Source organism: Lepisma saccharinum, chromosome 4 (assembly GCF_977018435.1).
Source record: "Lepisma saccharinum chromosome 4, izLepSacc3.1, whole genome shotgun sequence".
Lineage (NCBI taxonomy): Eukaryota > Metazoa > Arthropoda > Insecta > Zygentoma > Lepismatidae > Lepisma > Lepisma saccharinum.
This window is the reverse complement of record NC_139232.1, coordinates 97,955,939-97,972,050: the sequence shown is the minus strand read 5'-3', so window position 1 is coordinate 97,972,050 and position 16,112 is coordinate 97,955,939. Positions and strand designations below refer to the sequence as shown.

General features: G+C 33.4%; 1 protein-coding gene across 1 annotated transcript; it reads left to right on the top strand.

Moving 5' to 3' along the window:
• The first annotated feature begins 332 nt into the window (after positions 1 to 332).
• LOC145987023 (uncharacterized) lies at positions 333 to 10,727 on the top strand. The gene is made up of 8 exons (XM_083121484.1): positions 333 to 867; positions 6,576 to 6,916; positions 7,223 to 7,429; positions 7,857 to 8,034; positions 8,337 to 8,512; positions 9,169 to 9,328; positions 9,726 to 9,853; positions 10,392 to 10,727. The coding sequence occupies exons 1-8, from the start codon at positions 801 to 803 to the stop codon at positions 10,725 to 10,727; spliced, it is 1,593 nt and encodes a 530-aa protein (XP_082977610.1). The 5' UTR covers positions 333 to 800.
• The last annotated feature ends 5,385 nt before the right edge of the window (positions 10,728 to 16,112 follow it).

Here is a 16,112-nt window from a genome sequence, read left to right as displayed (position 1 = left end):
TTCCTAATACGCACATGTTTGCAAAGTTTTCAACATGCCAGTTTGTGGATCTGAACGTTCTTTTTTCTTACATCAAGGTCCTTTGTAATTACAAACAAATATACAAAAGCGAATTGTAATCAGGTTTGTTCCAGTTAATCGTAGACTTGCTGTCTTTGCTCTATTTTAATTAATTAAAGTATTGATTATGCTCCTGAAAAACAGGATAAAATCCTTATATAAAAGTTTATTACAATTATACAATACCAAATATACACAATAGAAAATCTTAAATTTGTGTACTATTACACAGAAAAAACTGGTTTGTTTGGAATTACCAAAAAAGTTTGGTTGAGTTGTTTGGTTATGCTTTTTGTTTCCGATAACCAAATGTTACTTGTAATTACTAAAGCATTTTGTTTAAGAATACAAAAAAATTTGGTTAGACGAAATATGGTACTCGTAAACAAAATTATACACATTTAAGTGAAGAGAAACAAAACGTTTGGTTAAATTTACAATAACTAGATAACATTTACCATTACGCACACGCTAAAAGTATACGTCTGTTATGGCGTACGCACGTTCAAAAACACAAACCGCTGTATCTGAACGATCGCACGGTGAATTTCAGCAAGAATTTCAGTGAATTTTGTGCGTCAGGACTGTTCTCAGCGCATGCGCAAAACACGAGTGCGAGTGACCACAAGGCAAAGACAGTCTTTGTCTAGGCTAGGTCATTTCTTTAGGATTTTGGTGGTCGAGCTCGTCGGACTGAAAATACGGACCACGGAACAGAAGAAATATTTTTCCCCCTCATAATGGATGATGTTGTGAAGTCGAGATTAGAAAGTTGGGGCTTGGCTCCACTTATCGAGATTTTCCGAGGTAAGTGAATAATTATATTAATAATTTAAGGTAAAATTCAAGTTTCAGGCTAATTATATTTCTTTTCTTTTTTCTTTTCTTCGTTGCCACGTGGTGGTAGTGGTTGGCCAAAAAGGAACTTCTGAGTATTAACTACGTTCATTATAGTAGAGCGAGTTGAATATATATTTATGTATATATGCACAGTTATTTGTAATTTTCATCCACCTAACGAAAGTAGCACTTTTTCGTATTCACATAACCTTATTTAGGCAAGTTCATAGCCATTATGTGCTGTACACCTATACCAGGAAATGTACTCCATCTAGTGTGAAAGCATTTACATATTTGGCTTTATGTGATCAAAATTAATGTTATCATCATCCACGAGTTCACAATGTATCTAATATTTATGAAGATGGCGTCTTTTTCAAACAAGGCTATGTTGTAAGAACGGCCCTAGAGGCCGAAACACGCCCGCTCCAATAAAGGCGATTTTATTATTATTATTATTATTTAGTATTCTCAAGCATTTACACCAATATGCATCTGGCATAAAATTATTATGATAGAGAGCAAATTTCGAGATAGATTATTTTGTTTGTGTGCAGCATGCGTGTTTGTACTATTGCAAGATAGTTGCCACATGGTTTAAAGTGCCCCTAGGTCTAGACTTCTATCTTTGCAATTTAAGTTTTCTGCAACTTCCATCCAAATGCAAATTACAGAAAATTAGAACAGTTTATTTGAAGAAAATGTGTTACTTTCATGAGATTTTATTTCACCACGAGGGGATACTGCATGTAGCACGTGCCTTAAATCTTTTTTTTTTTTGTAGTCTTTAATATTATCAAAAATGATGATTACACAGCAAGTTTCAATTAATAAATTTTTAGTTGAAACTGTATGTGTTGTGTGATAATTTACCATTCAAAATTAGTATTGGTGAAAATTGAAATTCTTGGACATGTTACGGTGCTGCAGCCTGTAAATGAAAAAAGCATTTCTGCAGAATATTATGTAAAGTAAGGAACTTTTACTAAATTATGGCTAATATTTCACTCAATCAATTGATTTCAAAGTTAAGTAACTAGCTGGAAAATGTAAAAATCAAGATTAATATGAGAGAGCTATTGAAACCTGACTAACATACTCAACTACAGAAATTTCCCACTCATTATTTTTTTAGAAAGGTGCTAATGGATTATTTTTTTGGTAGAGGTACCAAAAGAGAAATTTCATACAAGGTAGACATGAAAAATAATGTGACTTTCTGAAAATAGAACAAAATGTAGTTTTACCACCTGATGAAGCCTGTTACTCTGTGTTAATAATTCTGAGTGACTATTTTCACCAGGTGGTGAAGCTACCTTTTGAGTTATTTTCACAAGATTTTAAACTATGTGCATGATCTACAACCTGGCGTGGCCTGCTACATCGATGTGTGTATTCTTTGGTTGCTGATGTGTACAAAGCTTACGTCTGTGTGCAATTATTTTCGTGCAGGAAACAAAGTACTTTTTTTTCTGCATGCCATGGAGTTGGGAAAATACCACACAATGGACTGGTGCTGCCAATATGTCACATGAGTATGAGGGGCTATTATGTTCCCAATTGCTTTCATTGTTAGGTTAGGCAGGTCAGGTTTAGTGCTATTAGCATTAAAATTACTTGGGTATGACTTGAGATGACCGGACCCCTCTCCGATTTTCTTCATATTTGACATACTCATTAATTGAGGCATCCTAATCATGAATCTAAAGTTAAAATTTGTCGGAAACGTCTAGAAATTGCAAAATAAGCAAATCAATTTTCGCAACCGGACCGCTCTCCGATTTTTATAGTACTGCTCATACTTACTGAACCATTGGCGCGTGGTTAGGTTAGTTTCGGTTAGGTTAGGCAAACATAGTTAAAATTTGGTGTTGTGATAGTATCAGGAATTTGGTTGTGAAACAAATAAAATCACGAAAATCGACAGTTTCCATTCCGAAAACTAACTCCTTATTTTAGCTTATTTTGCAATTTCTAGATGTTTCCGACAAATTTTAACTTCAGATTCGTGATTAGGAAGCCTCAATTAGTGAGTATCCCAAATATGAAGAAAATCGGAGAGGGGTCCGGTCATCTCAAGTCGTTCCAATACTTGTGTACGAAGCTTACGTATGTGTGCAATTATTTTCGTGCAGTAGATAAGTATTTTTTTTCTGTATGCCATGGAGTTGGGAAAATACCGCACAATGGACTGGTGCTGCCAATGTGTCACATGAGGGTGAGGGGGTATTACGTTTTAAATGCTTTCATTGTTAGGTTAGGCAGGTAAGGAATAGTGCTATTAGCATTAGAATTACTTAGATAAATACTTGTGTACGAAGCTTACGTCTGTGTGCAATTATTTTCATGCAGGAGACAAATATTTTCTTTTGTTTGACATGGAGTTGGGAAAATACCACATGATGGACTGGTGCTGCCAATATGTCACATGAGTATGAAGGATATTACATTCCTAAATGCTTTCATTGTTAGGTTAGGCAGGTCAGGTTTAGTGATATTAGCATTCAAATTACTTCTGTAAATACTTCCCATCATGTGATCATGTAATTCCCGGTCTTCAGCACTTTCTGCTATTCTCACTACGTGGTCACAGTAGTAGCAACACCCATTTTTAATTTAAAATACCTTTTTAGCAGTAAGTTATCAACACTGCAAATGAATATAGTAAAATGAGATAGGACAATATTGTGGTATGATTCAGGTAATTATTTTCCTGGTTAATATAGCCACATACGCTGTTCTCATTCCCTTGTGAAAATAGACCCACATGCTATTTTCACCACCTAGTGAAGATAGTCATAATGCTATTCTCACCATCTGGTGAAAATAGTCAAGGCCTAAATAATTACATTGACATTTTATTTTAATAATATTTTACTGTCTCTTTTGAGTGATTTAATGAAAGTTTTTGAGAATGTGTGAAATTTTTATTTAAGAACCTGAGTACATACATTGATGCAAGCACTGATTTCTGTTCTTCTCACCACCTGGTGAATGAAAACGTTCATTTTTAAATGAGATACAGATTGCCTTGTATGAGATTTTTTGTTAATATTGACCACAACTACCTTCATCAGGTGATGAGAAGAGCAGATAGTGCTGAAACCAGGAATTGCATTGTCACATGTTGGAAGTATTTACAGAAGTAATTTTAATGCTAACAGCCCTAAACCAGAATTATTAACGTACCCCTTCAATCGTATGTCATGTGACACTTGCAGTAGCAGTACAAATTGTCGTTTGTTTTTTTAACAAAAATGCATCTCAAGCAAAGAGTATTGTGCAGAACCCAGTATTCTTTAACATGAATCATAATATAGTTCCAAAAGAGCATGGTTTGAAATTCTGAAAATAAAAGCATCTAGATTTAAACCTTTTGCACATATGATTGTGGAATTTCTGGTGAAAAATACAACCACAAATCAACTGTGATTGCATATTCAAAGTTGACTTACGCATTAATTTTCTAAATCACTTTAAGTGTAAAATTCTGGAGTCTCTCACTGGATTAGTAATTATGTTTTCTCCATTTGTCTGTGAGTGGGGATTTATTTTTGTACAAAGGTTAATGCAAGTCTCACAAGGCACTTAGGTCTGTCCTCACTTCCTTCCTTCTAGCTTCCTTACTTAAGGATCGTTGAATTGTTAAACCACACACTTAAGGTTCTGTGTAAATAATTTAACTTATAGATCCATGGTAGTGAGAGAAATAGCATGTAACTACATGATGAAAATAATTTTCCTGCAAAAACAGTTTCTGCTATTCTAACAATCTGATGAGGTACTTACTTGTGTTCATTTCTGAGATATACATTTTCGTAACAGAATGAGTTTCTGCATTTTGAATATTGTTGTGAAGTTCATGTAATTAATTTGACTAGTCCATATTGGGGAATATATTTCAAAACTGTATGGAGAAGGAATTCATTAGAATATGCAGCCTCTGTTGTAATGTAAGAGTACTGAAACTTTATACTAGTGTGTCCGTTAACTGCTATCAGTGGTACATCAACTTGAAATATTATGCACTCATTGACTGCTACGAACTACATGTGCAGCATTTTTCAACAGAGCCAACATTATTCTCTTATTAGTTTTGGAGAAAACATTACTTTTCACTTTATTCAACAGTTATTAGCATCTAAACTTGTGCAGTGGTATATAGTTTGTTCAGTTGCCATTGTTTTAAGGATCATGTGAGGACCCCCTCCCCTTCCCCCCTCTTGCTGCCTTTGCGAACTGAGGGCGTAAAAATATTTTATGATAGTTTCCAGTCTGAGGTGGATCGGCAAGTGAGCAAGTGAGACTGGCTAAACTCTCAGATTATATTTCATCTTAATTTGCACTGGTTGTTAGATTAAGCAGTCAAATTCTATGCATCTCTTAAAAAATAATTTCAGGCAAAAATAAATATGGTATGTAGGTTAGGCAGGTTCAAGAATCTCTCAACCTAATTGAAATAATTATTACTTAAGGTTCTGTGTAGATCCATGGCAGTGAATGAAGTAACTATGTGATGAAAATAATTTTCCTGCGGAAACTCTTTCTGCTATTCTAACCATCTGGTAAAGTACTTGCCTTTCTGAAATGAAATTTTATTTTCTAAAAGTAGACAAAATTCCTCCCTGCATCAGAAAATATGTTGAGAACAGAGCTGAGTACATGCACATTTTTAATTAAGAAATTTGAAAAGCAATAATATGTAAATTGCAATGTTCTACACATATTTAACTTGTTCATAGCTCTATACTTGTCCAAATCACAATAGGAATGTTATATATAGGTGTGCATAGCCATCACGCAGCAATCATTCCTTAATTTGCATAATATATACAGAAGTGATTATTTGCACTGTAGAGCGATTCCATGTGGTGTCACATGGAACTAATAACAAAATAAATTTACAGGGAATGAATTATTCCTTAAAGGAAAAGATAGGACTTAAGATACCCTTTTCTTGTAGCAACTATATTTACCCTCTAAATAAGTTTTCCTGTAATTTAAGATATTCCATAATATTTGCGTTGAAATTTATAATTTGCTGTTACGCATAATCAGAGAACTTGCATGTTTGTACAGTAATATATTTCTGTGAATTAATTAACTTTCCAAATAAGACTTTGTTCAAAATATTGCAATATTCATGTCCTGCACCATATTCGTGAGGTCTAAGGTGTCATGCTTTGGGCTCCAGCTATGAGATGCATGCAGGTTCGAATCCTGGTTTAAAGCATAACTTTTCTCTTGAGGTTTCTGTCTGTGTGTCATTAGGAAACTGGGGAATTACAAATGAATAATGTAACCTGGTGAAAGAAACTTTACCTCGACAGGTGGGAGTAAAGCCAACAGTATGTATGTAGGCATAGGTCCTTATGGTCTGTTGTGCCATGGGTTAATTTTATTAAAATTTTCATACTATTCACAGAGTGCAAGAACCAAAACTAATAATGGATAGTTTTGTCTCAGTAAAATGTGAGGGTCGAAAGTAAAATTCCTGGAAAAAATAGTTTCCGACATAAAATTAACTAACTGCAAGAGACAATTTACTTAAAATAGCTAAAATATTTTTGCACATTTGAACTTACACTTCAAACCTGTTGGTAAATGATACTTCAATAGTTATTAACACACCAGTGTAATGTAGACCTATTTTTGAATTTTTTTTTTAATTTCAGAAGAAGAAATTGATGATGAGGCATTTAATGTCCTCACAGAAGAGTTGATTGGCAAGTTAATCCCCAAAATTGGAACAAGAGCAAAGTTTCTTACAAAGTGGAGAGAATTCAGAGGAATAGATAATTATGTAACATGCAGTGTGATGGATGATGGCTCAGTGTCCTTTACAGACTCAAACATAAATCTCGAGCATGATCCACTAGAAATTACTTCAGATAATGATAATTCCTTACAGAAGGAAGAAGTATCTGAACCATGCAGAAAAAGGCAACCTACTGTTTTGAACATTAATGATGATGCACAACAGCCGCTCTGTAAAATAATGAAGTTATCAGACTTTGTAAGTTTTATGCCCAAAATTTAATTATGTAATCTTCGTATGTGAATATTGGGGAAACTTCTTAGGTTACATGCATGTGCAGACTAAAGTTTCACATTCAGGAAAATCTCAATCTGTCTATCTCTCTCACTCTCTCTCTCTCTCTCTCTCTCTCTCTCTCTCTCTCTCTCTCTCTCTCTCTCTCTCTGTGTGTGTGTGTGTTACTGTGAATAGTTCAAGATCTTGAAGATGACAATGCTTGCATGCTCTCCTCCCACAAACAAACCTACAAATGACTCACTAATATGGTGCTTTTCCATGTTGCAGATATTGGAAGAATTTCTGAATGAGAAACTGCATGGGAAAAAAATTCTTATCGATTACCAGAAGAATGGTCGCCTGAGTGCACAAAATAGGCGACAACTAGTGTCACTGATTGTCGACCATTTCCTACAAATAAATACCCATTTATCGAACGAGGTATTCCTGGATTTGAGTATCAAAATTACAGAGGTTTTTCCAACAGAGCAAAAGGTAAGACACAGGATGAAGTTAAATCTTTACGTTGATAGATTAAATGAGATTACTTTTTTGTATATGAAATGCTACTGAATTGTAAGTAAAGGCTGATTTTGAGTGACTAAGGTACAAATATGTTTTGTTTGTTTATTCAAGTATAATTCCAATCTGACTGAACCATTCTAGTGCTGTTAAAAGTATTTTTATTTTTTTAAATAAAAAATAACATGTTGTACTTAGTCACTATGTACATATGTCTAATTGAACTAGCATAGTGAGGTTTCTTTGAACTTAAGCCAAACTAATGTCTATTAGATATGTATAGATGTATAAGACATTATACATCTTAATATATTTTCACAAAATTGTTTTAGACATTCAATGTTCATATTTATTGATTCTAGTTAACTTGTGTGTTTGACAGAACTTAAATGTTTTGCAGGAAATTTATTACATAGAACCAAAGGCTCAAGGACCAGATCAGAAAATTTCGAAAGGAAAACTTGTGGATCGATACCGAAATACCAGGAGAACATTACGTAGAAGTGGTGTAATAGGTGCTGTGAGACAGCGTAACCAACATATACCGGACACCAGTTCTGTGGAAGATGGTTTGACAGGTAAGCTGGATAATTGAATATACTGTAAATGCCACTGTAGAAGTTCTTAAATTATGTGAATGTCAGTATTACAGTTTTTTTATGGTAGGCTTATTCTTGTGCACTATTGTACCGGGTTCGGTACCCGGTGGAGGCTCATGGTGGTTCGGATCCCACTTTAAACTGTAGGTTCAGTCCCAGTTATCCTTACTGTGCATAAAGTGGACTTAAAACACCAAATCAATCAATCTTGTGTACTATTCTAGTAACTTCTAGAGTTTGTTGTTAACCTCAATATTGTGTATATTTCCATTACCTTCCAGATTATGATGAAAACACTGACAGCAAAGCATGGCTTCAATACAATGTTGAGCCATGGAATGATGTGATTGAACACTGGAAGAAGACATTCAAATTTCGTTCCAGGCAAGAGAGTAAAACTGTACAGGAAGTGTTATCATTGTGGCCAGCATTGAAACAACCTCTAGGCTACACACTGGTAAGCATATCTCAGACATCATTGTTCTTTCATTAGTTGAATTGTTGGTGGCTGCTGATTCAAAGTGAACTTCTAGCACCATGGCTACGCTGTAGAGATCATATTCCTTGCCTTTTTAAGGGATGGGAAGGGGTGACATTTGTCTCAATCACATTTATGAAGTGCACTTATGTCATTCATTTCATGGGGCATTTCGAGAAAGCATATGCAGTCAATGGTATGTAAACGACTAACGTAAGAATGTGAAAACTCCAAAAAAAAAATTGGTCACATAAAAACACTTCCTTTCAGAGGATACCTAACTTAAATTTACACCATGTCAAACCCTGTACATTTAGATTACACTTTGCTGTGACTCTTTTACGCAAATGTTTTGCCACTTCAACGCCCTTTTCACAACACAATGTTTATACTCGGAGATCCTCTCTATCAAACTACAGCAGCCATTAAAGAGGGGGGGGGGACAAACTATATTGTCACATGTTAATGAACTCTGCTACAGTGTGTTTGGGTAGTTCAGATTCTGCATTAAACTGTAGGTCCAGCTCTGATTAGCCTACCTGTGCATAAAGAGAGCACAAATAGTGACTTTAGATAGGTAGATAAGACTTTGTATGAAGATGAGACATTGTATTAATGTTTTTTAATTTTCACAGATTGATCTAGACTTCAAGAGAATTTTTCCCAATCACAGACCATTATTTGCAGAATGGGAGTCTATATCTAAGAAGCTGACAAACTTAATGGTTGACAGGCTCAAAGATGATGCATCAGTAGAACTTTTAAGTGTCTTAGACGATGAATCTGCTACAAGAGGTAATAACTTCATGATTTATTTTCCTTGCTATTATGCAATGTAGATTTTTAAAATTTATTTTAGGCTTAAATATTAACTTTCATCAAATACTTAGTTCCCCTTCATTCATGGAGATTATATCATATGAAAGTTATAGCAACCAGTGTGTAATATGTGGACATATTTTGATAATGTAGCCTCTTGTAACTTTCCTTCAATGTACATATTAATTGTTGATTGTCACTTGAAAACACCAAGAATCAAATAATTTGCACTCAACTTGCACTGCAGATTTTTTCTTTCAAACTCGAAAATTATTTTCTTTTTTTAAAAGAAGTATTTGCCACGTACAGCAATGGATGAGAAAAATAACCTCTGTCAATAGGATAAATTGTAATGCCAACAATATTTTTTCAGATACTAAAGCAGCTATAATACTGATTTTGCTGAGTCAGTTGTGCCGTTCAACTACCCAGATAAGGCATAAGAAAACTTGGAAACCAACTGTGAAGGAGTCTCAGGATAGCTTTGTCTGTCACATAAAGGTAACTATTAAGGCTTAATAACTTATAAACTAATTATTTCAGGCCATGTTTGAATTGCAGATATATTAAGTAAATATGACATCAAGAATAAATACATGTAGATTTTGTTATTGTAAATATTTCAAATTTCAGCATTTGGATTTTTTAATAATATATGGTAAATTGGAGATATTGAGGCATGTTAAAAAGTTTTAGGATAGTTAATGTACCAAGCTGTTTAATGCAAATGTCTCATATTAAGCCTGCTTTACAAGTTTATATATGTTTATGTATGTATTTATAACTTTATCTCTGATATTTCAAAATATACTTACCAAGCTTATGCTATGCTTATGGAAACAGATGCAGGTAGTATTTTAGGTGGATCATTAGGTATGCAGAGTGTATTTGTTGTTAACTTGCATAATTAATATTTTCAATAATTCATTTCATAACTTGAAAGCCAAGGGAATTATGTTTAAGCAATAATTTTGTTTTCTTTTACTTGTGTTGATCCTCCCAGCTGTATTAATTTGCCAAAAAAAAATTTAATTTGTAGGGAATTGGAGATGTTGAGCAATTCATTGAAGACAAGAATAGGAAATTGGCCTCATATGGTCTCACAAGACAACCGCTTGTGATTTTGGTGGGACCTTCTTTGAGAAACATTACTGCTTCATATGCAATAATCAATAGTACTTGGTACTTGTTTGATAGCGTGCTGAAGGCAGTAGACATCTGCTTCAAGAGTTTCTTCACTCTGAATGCCGAATACCCAAGAGAGGGAGAACACTTGTGGCTTCTGCTTCAAAAATGTGTGTACAACATTTCTACAAAATCTGACAAGCACATTATGTCGGTGAACACTTTACTGATTGACCTCATTGGATTGTGATTTCTTGTTATGAATGCTCTTTTTTAATGAGAACTTACTTGCAATGTTAGTAATATAGTGAAATATATTAAGCCTAAACCTAGATGTAAGGGTAGACTGTTGTCATATGTAACAAATTCAGATTTGTGTGTTTTACCATATAGTACAAAATGGTGTTGTGTTATATTTGTAACAACCATTATCCAAATTTTTCAGCACTAATATTGCACTTAAAATTTCAGCACATGATATCTTCAAATGGTGTATTCAAATGTCGTGATGATGGTTGTTTACGAGACTTCATTGGCATAAAATCATTTAGGAAACACCACAGGAGAACACATCATGCAGGTTGTGATATTGAAATTACTGCAAGTTCTGATATTGAAAATACTGCAAGTTCTGATGTGCCTGTTGAATTTGAAAGCAGTGAACCAACTAATGATCAGGGTATAGATACACACCTTCAATTAATTGATGATAACTTATTTGGGGAAAACATTCAGTTGGAATGTGTAACATTCATTTCACAGTTGTATGCAAGAGCAGATTTAACTAGGTCACAGATCCAACACATTATATCAATGGTAACAAACTTCTATGGACCTCTATTGTCATCCCTACAAACAGAAGTTAAGGCAGCATTTCAGTCACCAAACCCAATAAATCAAGAATCAGTTGTAAGAAAACTTGGTTTGCTAGAGAATGCTTTCGATGGCTTGTCATCGGAATATTTAAGAATAAAGTATTTAGAGAGCAATAAATATTTGGTTAGGCCTATTGAATATGTGATAGGAACAAGGTTAGAAAACAGTCATTTCTGGCAAACGTGTCCTTACTCCAGTGCAATCCAAAGGACATTTCATTCCCCTACATAATATTCTGACTCTGCTTTTCTCTATCCCTTTTGTATTTGAAAGAGTTTTTGATTATGTTGCACAGTTGTTGCAATCAGATACATTGTCAAATTTCATCCAAGCCAAATTATGGAAGAAAAAGGTAGAGCTATTTGAAAACAAAAAAGTATTGCCATTGTTAATCTATTTTGATGAATTTGAGACTGGCAATCCACTAGGATCACATGCAGGGATTCATAAGTTAGGGGCAGTATATGCAAGCATTCCATGTATGCCTCCTGAGTTCCGTTCACTACTGGAAAATATTTTTTTAGTTTTGCTCTTCCATTCATCAGACAGAGTACAACTTGGAAATAATGCTACATTCAGGGTCTTGATTCAGGAGTTGATATTTCTTGAAAATGAAGGCATATCAATAAACACAGAACAAGGAGAAGAAAGAATTTTTTTCGCTATTGGACTTATATGTGGAGACAACTTAGGACTCCATGGTATTCTTGGTTATGTTGAAAGTTTCTCTTCTTTGCATTCATGTCGATTCTGTAAAATATCCAAAGACCGGCTGCAACGCAGCATTGACGTAGGTAATGAGGTTTTAAGAAGTAGATGTAATTATAGTGAAGATATTGCTATTAAAAATTTATCTGCAACTGGTATTAAAGAAGAGTGTGTGTTTAATGAAATTCCATCTTTCCATGTGACAGAAAACTATTCAGTTGATATAATGCATGATTTGTTTGAGGGTGTTTGTGTGTATGATCTTCTAAATGTTATGAGACATTACATTATAACTTTGAGGCTCTTTACGCTTGACATGTTGAATTCTCGTATTCAAGCTCTAGATGTTGGTGTTCATGAACAAAGCAACAGACCACCAATAATTACAATGGACAATTTAAAGAAGAAGAGTTTGAATATGTCTGCAGCACAGATGCTTTTTCTTGTTAGGTATCTGGGACTCATAATTGGAGATCTTGTTCCAGATGAGGATGAAGTGTGGTATTTCTATTGTACATTAAGACAAATAATAGATCTAGTAACAGCACCATCTTATCAACTTGGGTGTGATAAACTGCTGGGTTGTCTCATTGAGGAACACCATGAAATGTACTTAAATTTGTTTCAGGAGCCTCTGAAACCTAAACACCATTTCATGTGTCACTACCCTGAAGTGATGCGCCAGTCAGGTCCTTTAATTAACATTTGGTGCATGAGATTTGAATCCAAACACAGTGTTTTTAAAACAATCTCTTCTGTAGTAACTACAAGGAAAAATGTTACTTTTACGCTAAGTTTCAAGCATCAGTTGCAGCAGGCAGAACGATATGTATCACAAAGAGGTTTTAACACTCCCTTGATTTCTTTTGGACCAGGTGCTGAAATAGAAACAGCATCTCTTTCCTATTTTGCAGAAATCTCCGATTTCATGCTTACAAAGCTGTCTGCAAAAGTGAATAGGCTTAATCATGTAACTGCAAAGGGAACATTATACAAACAAGGAATGATATTAGTTACTGTCATAAGAGATGACTTCCCACAATTTGGTGAAATAATTGATATTTTAGCTGATCAGGACTCTTCTGTTTATTTTGTGTGCAGCGAATTGGAAACAATCAGTTTCAATAACCATATTCATGCATATAAAGTATGTACAACAAGAAGATATACTTGTGTTGCACACAGTGCTCTCATTGAACACAATCCAACATGTTTTGTACATGTAAAGGATGACAGGTATGTTCCTCTAAGGAATGCCGTGTAGTTAAATTCTTCACCTTTAAGGAAAAGATTTCCTGGTGACGATGATGAAAAGATTCTCTCGGGCTGTCAACCAGGTGAGTTGTGGAAAGAATTCAAAGCTTTCGAGAGCTAACATCACTCTCATCTTCAGGGTAAAAGCTTGTAATCTTTTCCCAACTCACCTGTTCAATAGCTTCGGAGAATCTTTTCATTATTCACCTTTGTTTATATTTCCACTTTTCATTATGTATGTATTATGGATGAGACACATTTGTAATGTTATGTTCATTTTGTATCAATTTGGGTAATTTAATTATTTTCTCTGATGGCATATTTGTATTTAAACATTGTACTCACTGCAAGTAAGGAGACTTAAGTATAAATATTAAAATTTGTTTGTTCTAATTGTATTTATTATCACCTTTGTTCATATTTCCACTTTCATTATGTATGTATTATGGATGTGAGGCATTTGTAATGTTATGTTCATTTTGTATCAATTTGGGTAATTTTATTATTTTCTCTGATGGCATATTTATTTGTATTTAAACATTGTACTCACTGCAAGTAAGGAGACTCAAGTATATATATTAAAACTTGTTTGTTCTAATTGTATTTATCATCACCTTTGTTCATATTTCCACTTTCATTATGTATGTATTATGGATGTGAGGCATTTGTAATGTTATGTTCATTGTGTATCAATTTGGGTAATTTTATTATTTTCTCTGATGGCATATTTATTTGTATTTAAACATTGTACTCACTGCAAGTAAGGAGACTAAGTATAAATATATTTTTAAAATTGTATAACCTGTACATTTTATTTTATCCTGATGCTATTTCTTCTCATATATTTTTATGTTGCATGTGTTCACTGTATGCCTCATGCAATGAGGAATTGAGATAAATTTGTTTTAATTGTATATGAATTTTATGATATGAAGTATTTTTCCAATTTTCATATTCTCAGAATATGGTAAGGAAATTGCATTGAAACATTTGAAAATGCTTGTTCTACGTTGTATATAAAGATATCTGTTTTGCGGTTACGCGGAGATAGGTAAATTACTCTGATCAGCTTATCAGAGTAAAATGCTTGTTCTTCTTGGATGTACACTTTATACTGAGAATTTTTTTAAAAAAGTTTTGAACTGCAAAAGTCTGTAATTGAAAAACCCATCGAATGGTCTCATTTGATATCCTTTACGCAGCTGAATCCGTGATTGTGTCAAGTGGCCAACTTTCAATATCTACTAGTTTTTCTGCTAAAGTTCTGGCCTGAAATGGGGAAATCTGCATTCTTTTACAGAGGCTCATTCTCATATGTTACATGGTATACCACCGGTGAACAGACTTGTTATACTGTATAGACATTGCTAGGATATTAATTGTCGATCGTGTGCTTTTATTTTACTTACATGCAGGCTTGGATGTAAAACATGGCGACATTTTGGTCATTTTTGAGTTGCAAAGTAAAATATGCTATCCTTCAATTTTAGAGTGAAATTTCCAGGTCATACAATTTGCATTGGTCAGTGAAACCTTCTGAAATTGGTAAACATAGCATGAAAACAATTTATCTACAGTATAGTTTCTAATAACCTTGTCTCTTAGAAAATGAAGGAATGATCAAAAAGTCACTTCCCATATTTTACACCTAAGTTCTTCATATAATAAATATATACAATAAATAAGAATTGTGTAAAAAGTCAAATTTTCAAAATATATCCAGTTTTATGCTTATGGTTTCCTCATGATTTTGTTTCTTAGCTCTAAAGATGTTAACATTCCAGGTACTAAACTATGTAGTCATGCTTAACATTGTTTTCTCTAGACATAATTTGGAAATTATATAAATGCACTAACATTAGCCAGATTTAGTAATTCTGAATATCATTTTGTTATTCTAAACAAATCATTTGGTAAACATAAATAAAACTACTTGGTAACATCAGGTAAATTTAGTAGATGTTACTAAATTATTTTGTTCCTGTAACAAAATTTTTGGTAATGATAAACAACAATGCAAGATAAAATTAACCAGATTTGGTAATTTTGAATAAATTATTTTGTTACCCAAAACAAATCATTTGGTAACCTTAAGTAAAAACATTTGGTAAAAAGGGGAAATTTTGGTAATTTTGACTAAAATATTTGGTTTTCCTAAACAAATTGGCTCGATTTGGTTCGATTTACCAAAATAATATTTGGTATTGGTAACAAAAAAATTGTTTACGATAAACAAATAGAACTTGACCAAATCTTTTGGTACTGGTGAACAATTGTTTGGTTGGCGCCTATTTAAACAAACTATTTGTTTGCCACTACCATTTTTTTGGTTAATCCAAACAAACATTTTTCTCTGTGTACATGATACAACTTACTAAGAAGACCAATTTACGTTAAAATAAAGGAATTACAAATTTAAAAATTACAATACGTTAGTTGTAAAATTACACGTTATTTTAATAATAATAGGTCATTATAATCCAACGGATTATGATCGTATGGAGGATACAAGAAAATTAAAATACCTGCTATTTCAAAAATGGTAATTGACATAAATTGCAGAACAATTACGGAGTGCATAGTGACGAGTCTTTAGAGTAATTTTAGATAATAAGTAGGGAACATCAAGTTTTCCATTAATTAATTTGCAAATAAAATTGTAATCGTTAGCATTTCTTCTATCTAAGATGCACGAAATTTTAAGTTTATCAAACAAATTATAATATTCATAAAAAAATCTAAAAAGTCTGAATTTAAAAAATGAAATACTTTCTGTACATTTTCAAGCACGATTTTC